This window comes from Chiloscyllium plagiosum, chromosome 29 (assembly GCF_004010195.1).
Source record: "Chiloscyllium plagiosum isolate BGI_BamShark_2017 chromosome 29, ASM401019v2, whole genome shotgun sequence".
NCBI lineage: Eukaryota > Metazoa > Chordata > Chondrichthyes > Orectolobiformes > Hemiscylliidae > Chiloscyllium > Chiloscyllium plagiosum.
Window position 1 is genome coordinate 32,286,091 of NC_057738.1, and position 7,015 is coordinate 32,293,105.

At 40.1% G+C, this 7,015-nt stretch overlaps 1 protein-coding gene across 2 annotated transcripts in view; it reads right to left on the reverse strand.

The window, feature by feature from the left end:
- Window positions 1-1,954: 1,954 nt before the first annotated feature.
- Window positions 1,955-7,015, reverse strand: part of topbp1 (DNA topoisomerase II binding protein 1) — a 67,046-nt gene continuing 61,985 nt past the window's right edge. For both annotated transcript variants that reach the window (XM_043719450.1, XM_043719449.1), the window contains 2 exons: window positions 5,543-5,704; window positions 1,955-2,417 (listed from right to left, as the gene is read on the reverse strand). In XM_043719450.1, coding sequence (XP_043575385.1) covers window positions 2,304-2,417; window positions 5,543-5,704 — 276 coding nt within the window. In that variant the 3' untranslated portion in view covers window positions 1,955-2,303. The remainder of the gene's footprint in view (window positions 2,418-5,542; window positions 5,705-7,015) is intronic.

A 7,015-nucleotide genomic window follows, 5' to 3' on the forward strand; every position in this document is an offset into this window, starting at 1 on the left:
TGTCTTCCCCGTTAGGCTCTACTTCCAGTCGATTTTCGTCAGTTCCTCTCATGCCCTCATAATTCACCATTACATCCGATTTTGCCTTCTCTTTCAAACTGCAGACTGAACTCTACCATATTATGATCGTTGCTTCCTAAGTGTTCTCTTACTTTAAGATCTTTTATAAAGTCCGGTTCATTACATAGCACTAGGTCCAAAATAGTCTGCTCCCTTGTGGGCTCCATGACAAGCTGTTCCAAAAAGCCATCCTGTAAGCATTCCAAGAATTCCCTTTCTTTGGATCTACTGGCAACATTTACCCAGTCCATCTGCATATTGAAGTCTCCCATAATCACTGTGACCTTGCCTTTCCGACATGCCTTCTCTATTTCCCGGTACATGTTGCGCCCGTGGTCCTGACCACTGTTAGGAGGTCTGTACATTACTCCCATTATGGTTTTTTTGCCTTTGTGGTTCCTCAATTCCACCCACACAGACTCCACATCATCCGACCCTATGTCAGAAAGGAACAGGTATTAAAAAGTGATGGAAAAATTAAAATTACTTTATCCCAAATTAAATAGGAGGAAGGCTGAAGATTGTAACGTTGAAGAAGAAAATATGGGTTAAATATTCAGTGGTGGTGGGAGAAAAGATGAAATTGGAACATTTCATTGGAATGTGAAGTGGAAGAAATGTGTGACAAGAGACATCCAGCAGAAGTGATGCAGAAACAGGCTGGGGCCAGGAACCAAGTGTCCAGTGGAAGGAGTGTTGCTGGATGTTAAGAGTATGGCCACTAAGAAGTGTGTTCTTTGACATAATTGGCCCAAGTTTAATAGTGTGAAACAGAACACAGTAAGATGCTGACTGTCACATTGCAAAAATTTGAACAAAACTGCCACTGCCTTGAAGTTTGTCCATCGATCAGAAAACTTTGGGCTGTGGTCCCAAATTTAGCCTGGCTCACAAGGTAAGTCTAGCTCTTCAAATCTCCTGCAGTATCCTCTCTGAAGTTCAGCAACCTTCAATTTTCAAACATTCAGGCACTTTGGAAGGAACATAAAAAGCAGACACTAAGGAAATACAAGTGATTAATTCAGTGACCTTGCCAGGTTTCCTGGATTGCTGCGTATCTTCAATTCACATTTATAATAGTGCCTTTAACAGAGTCATTATTTTTTCCACTTCTTGTTAAATTACCTGCAGTAAAGGCTTGTCCTAACAAGGTTGTGAAATATGCACGATAACTAACCTATACACAAGCAAAATACTGCAGCAGCTGTGAAAAGAGAAGCAGTTAACATCAAGGCAATCGTGACTCTGCTGAGTGAGTGTACAGATTCTGACGAAGAGTCGTGTACAACTTCGTCTGAATAGTCCAGGTTGTGGATGCTTGTCGGTTCAGTAATTTTTTTTTTAGCTCACTGGATTCTGGAGTCAAGAGACAATGGGCCTTGGAGACTCAATAGCTTGGCATTGCTGAATCATAGAGGAGCTATGAATGATGTTTGGATAGTTAGCACAACACACTACCTGTAGTCGCATGTTGAGAACTCCTTTCTACTGATAAAGATTAAATTTCTCATGAGTTCATGAAGAAGCTTCAAAAATCTACTTTTCAGTAACCAAGGAGTCATGTTAGGCTCCAGTGATCCCAAAACTTAAAAATTCTGGAATCCAATATGTCCAAGGAATTTAACTTAAAACTGATTGAAGTAGTCATGTGAGATGAACATTCAAGGCTGATTTTCAGCCACAAGTCTTTTGATGTGTCAGCTACTCTGAGTGTTGCAATTCCTATATATCTCAACATCCAAGAGGGAATGCTCACATCAGAAGAAAAATCGTTCTTGATGATGAGATCATATTTTAGATTGTACAAGCCACCATCTTGAGCAGAGGCAGAGACTTAAAATACAGTGTAAAAGGGAGAGATACTGTAATACCAGTTCAGACCAACAACAAAAAGTTTTCTAGGCAAATATATTTATTTAAAATACTATCAAAAAAGGTAGTCAAATATTTATCTTCTGCTTTAATAACAAACCGAAGAGGAGATTGAACAAATAATTAAATGAAGGAGCTTGGTGTTTTAATTGGTTGACATGGACCTTACAGAGCCAAAAATAAGGTGCCGAATTTTATAAATCAGTTCAATGTTCTTGAGCTTCCAAATACCCCACTGAAAAACGTACTGAATTTATCACTGCAGGTGAATGTAGTGGCATGAAAATCTGTCCTTTCTTAAACGATCATTTCTTGAATGAGCAATATTAATGGCATTTACCATAAAACTAAATCACAGACTTGAAGGAACCTCAATTTTTTCTACACTTTCTTGGATCAGAATCATCTCCAGATGATTTCCGTTTACGAGTTCCCATCCCAGACTCAGCAGTTAGGTAGTAATTCTCAGCTGGAGGAGGATGCTCCTGGAAATGTAAAGAAAATTTGTTCAATGTCCCAACATCCAAATTCAAGGTCAGATATCAATAAAAATGAAAGCACCAATAAAATGAAAATACACTTTAGACAAATGCTCCTTTACCGAGACCTTCAGATAGACAACAGTTTCTGTGAATAATCTAAACAGATACCAGTTGCAATTATCTCCAATACTATTGCCATCTTATGCTAAAACTTAGAGCTGAATTTTTGTTAGAGAGGAAATTCAAGAGAAATTAGGAGTGTTTTTTTAAAATTCAGCTAATTGTTAGGATCTGAAATATATACCCAAAAAAGGATGGTGGAAGCTGATCCAACAGACATTTCTCTTTTGAAAGTCGCTAAGCACTTCAAATAGGTCAATGGGAAAGATAAAGGAACCCAATTGCACAGCGCTTTTACAAAGTGAACCTGATAATGATGGGCTGAATGGTGTGCTTCCGTGGTGTACCATTTTATCAAGTGCATGGCACTGTACATGTCCAGTGTGCTACAACACCTGTATTCATTCGATATTTAAACTCAGGCAGATGCAATGTGAATCTCAGAAATTTCCCACAGGTGGTACAATAAGGAAACCATGGTGACAACACATTGGTCACTGATTCAAAATGAGGTTCTGCTCAGATTTTGGTACAAAATCTCTGGTAAAAGCTTGAACATAAGCTCTCCAAGGTATCAACGTAATCCACTTGTGACTGGAACAATACCTGAGGTTCTGTAATAAGCACTGATCAAGGCTATTCTTCATAAGTAAATCTTTTTTGAAGCAATGTTGCCCTACACTTATCATTTTAAAAGCAGTGCAAAATCTAAATCTGAGCAGTACAGATATTGGTGTGCCACGAGTAACCCAAGCAATGCACAAATGGATTTAAATGAATTTTCCAATGCAATTATTGCAGCAAGTAATCCAAGCAACAGGCGCAAATTGATTTAGCATTCAGCATTGATCAGTGAGAAAGTTTAATTCGCCCAAGCAGAATGCAGTCTGAAAGTATTAGTATCTTTTTCATTGCTACTGATGACTGAGAATGTAAGATAAAAAGGATGCAAACAAGAGAATTCTAACTTGCTGCAGGAGGGTCATAGGCCCTTCTCAATGAGATGGAAGCCTGGTGATGGAGACTGGTTGCCTCATCAAAGGATCAGTCTTTCTGTGCAGTGAGCAGATGTACATGGACAGAGCTGGTGGAAGCTCAGTGTGTTGACGACAGTAAGGCTTTGGCTGTTAGACATTCAGGGGAGGTGAAAACTTTATTTCCATTATTTTCTTCCATGTCCTATCTGAAAGACTCAGACAAAGCAACTGTATTAATCTCAAAGAAACCCAACAGGTATGACATGGAGGTGCCTGTGTTGGACTAGGTGGACAAAATCAGAAGACATATGACACCAGTTTACGTTCAACAGGTTTAAATCACAAGCTTTGGGAGCGCTGCTCCTTTCTCAGCTGACAATGAAGATGCACTCAAAGCTTGTGATTGCAAATAAACCTGTTGAACTATAACCTGGGTGTCATGTTACTTCTGACTTTGAAACAGACAGATGGACAGCAACAAGCTGTTGTAATAGCTTGTAATATTTTAGATTGTTATTCTTTGCATGCCGATAGAGTACAAGGTAGAGGGTGAAGAACAGTGGGAGCATACTGAACCTCAGGGCAAGCAGATAGCAGGCAAAACCTTGCCATTGTGGGACTGACAGGGACCAAGGTGGATTGGGGACAGCTCTTCTAGATATTCAATGCTTCCACAGTGGACAATGCCAAAGGATCAGCCTTCCACTTGCTCCCACCAACCACATACAATAAACATTCCTGTTGCACAGTTTAGGTCCTGTGGCCAAGAGGAGAGGCTCAACAGCAATTGTTCTGGTGCAGTCAGAATGATGCAACTGGGGGCAGCAGGAAGACAAGTGGTGGGAAAGTGAGGCAGGACATCCTCAACAGGGACTGAGAGGACTGGCCTTATCTCTGACGGCACCTTGTGCCCTTCGATGAGGAATGAACTGAAAATTCAGAGCTCCTCGCCATTAGTTAATTCAGTTCACAATGAAGCAAGTGTTGAGGAAGATTCAAAGCCAGATCTTCAATAGCAAAGAATTTGAATCTCTTCGGAGGTTTTAAGGAGGTTTGATGACCTGTAGTGTCACTAATGGCTAGGATTTGCTGAAAAATCCAAGTGATATTTTTTGACTCCAAGTGCTATTTGATAAGCTCTGTGGGGTGTTTGACTACAATTTGTAATAAGACTTAAATTTACCTCGTTAATTCTGGTTAGACTTCAAATTCGATACATTTGGACATTTAAAACTTCTTTTGTTAATAATACTGCATTGTTGCTCAAGTAAGTTATTTTTCCATAATAAAGTAGATTTTTATTTATTAATTTAAGAAACCTGACTGACTTGTTTCTGATGTGGAGCCATAGACTGTATATAATATGTACAACCAGCACTATCACAAACACTTTAAATTCAGAGCTGGGCATGTCAGTGGAATAATGAGATAGGAAAAGACATCAATCCAGTTCTCCTAACTGTGTTGTAAAAAAAGGCTGCTCCTATATGACCCACCTCCGAGATACAACTGAGTTACTGTATTCCTGAATGAACCATCTGTGGGTTTAAAATTTGAAAACTTTAACATCAAAAGTCATAAAATAGTACCTTCAATATCAAATTAAGTGATTGGAAAAAAAAGCAACTGAAACCTTTTTCTTATAGTAGAAAACAACAAAAGGAACAAAGTATTTTTAAAAAATGCAGTGCTGCAAGTTGTATGTTAAAAATCTTAGAATTTGTAAAGAGCAAAATTAGATTCAAGTTTTGGGAGTCAGATGAAGTTTTAACAAAGGGTCTATCTGCCCAAATCATTAGGCACCCTTGGATCCCAAAGTTGTCCTAATTGTTTTATGCATTGATTTTACATGAAAATATATGCAAGATCTGATTTTTCACTACAGCAGGTTAATAATGCAAAAGGCCACGAGGCATAGAACCCCTTTCAGCAAGTCACGCATAGAGAGCGCACACTTAATGGCTTCAAAGTAATAACCTAAGTGTGACACCTCCACAGAATATTTAAGACGATTTAAAACGGAGGACAAACCTGTATGAGGTAGTCTGCAATGTATTCTGGTTTGAGGCACATCACATTATGTTCAATAGCCTCAGCCAAATTCACTTTTGGATCCTCTGGTTTTAGTTTGCTGAAGTCAGCGAAAAGATGAGTGGCATCTTTGTATTCATGTAACAAATGATTAGGAAGTACCTGAAGTTTGAGAAGGATTTGAATACCAGTCATTAACACAAGATTGTATAGAATAATTGAGTTTAATACAAAGTTTAAAGTACTTGATGTATTCTTTAAATGAAACTTATGCTCAATGATTCATTCCATTATAGGGCAATTAGACATGTCACTCAATCATAGGTCAGGGGATGTAGAGAGACAACTGGCTTTGCTGGTGTAAGGAGCCATAGGTAACAGCCTCCGAAAACCTCCTCAGATCATCCTGGTTCCACAACAGTACCATCAGTTACCACTGACCAGAAATTTAACGGGGCGAGCCATCTAAATACTATAGCTAGGAGAGTAGCTCAGAGGCTGGCAACCTGTGGTGTTTAACTCACCTCCCGACTACACAAAACCTGTCCACCATCCATAAGGCACAAGTCAGGAGTATGATGAAAACCTCCCCACTTGCTTGAACAGGTGCAACTTCAACAACATAAGTAGCTTGACACAATCAACCAAACAGCCTGCTGGACTGGCAGCACGTCCACAAACACACACTCCCTCCACCATCAAATCACAGCAGCAGTGAGTAATAGAAAACACAACGCATTGTAGAAAATCACCAAGACTCCTTCAACAGGATCTTTCGAACCCATGACCTCTAATATATAGAAGATAAGGGTAGCAAACACATGGGAACACCGTCATAGAGATGTACAGGACAGTAACAGACACTTCGGTCCAATTTGTCCATGCCGACCAGATATCCCAACCCAATCTAGTCCCACCTGCCAGCACCTGACCCATATCCCTCCAAACCCTTCCTATTCCTGTACCCATCCAAATGCCTTTTAAATGTTGCATTGTACCAGCCTTTACCACTTCCTCTGGCAGCTCATTCCATACACGCACCACCCTCCACGTAAAAAAGTTGCCCCTGAGGTCTCTGTTATATCTTTCCCCTGTTGTTGTGGTTCTGTTCACCGGCAGCTCATCCATACACGCACCACCCTCCACGTAAAAAAGTTGCCCCTGAGGTCTCTGTTATATCTTTCCCCTGTTGTTGTGGTTCTGTTCACCTAGCTGGGAATTTGTGTTGCAGACGTTTCGTCCCCTGTCTAGGTGACATTCTCAGTACTTGGGAGCCTCCTGTGAAGCGCTTCTGTGATCTTTCCTCCAGCATTTGTAGTGGTTTGAATCTGCCGCTTCTGGTTGTCAGTTCCGGTATATTGGATCTAGGTCGATGTGCTTATTGATTGAATCTGTGGATGAGTGCCATGCCTCTAGGAATTCCCTGGCTGTTCTCAGTTTGGCTTGTCCTATAATAGTAGTGTTGTCCCAGTC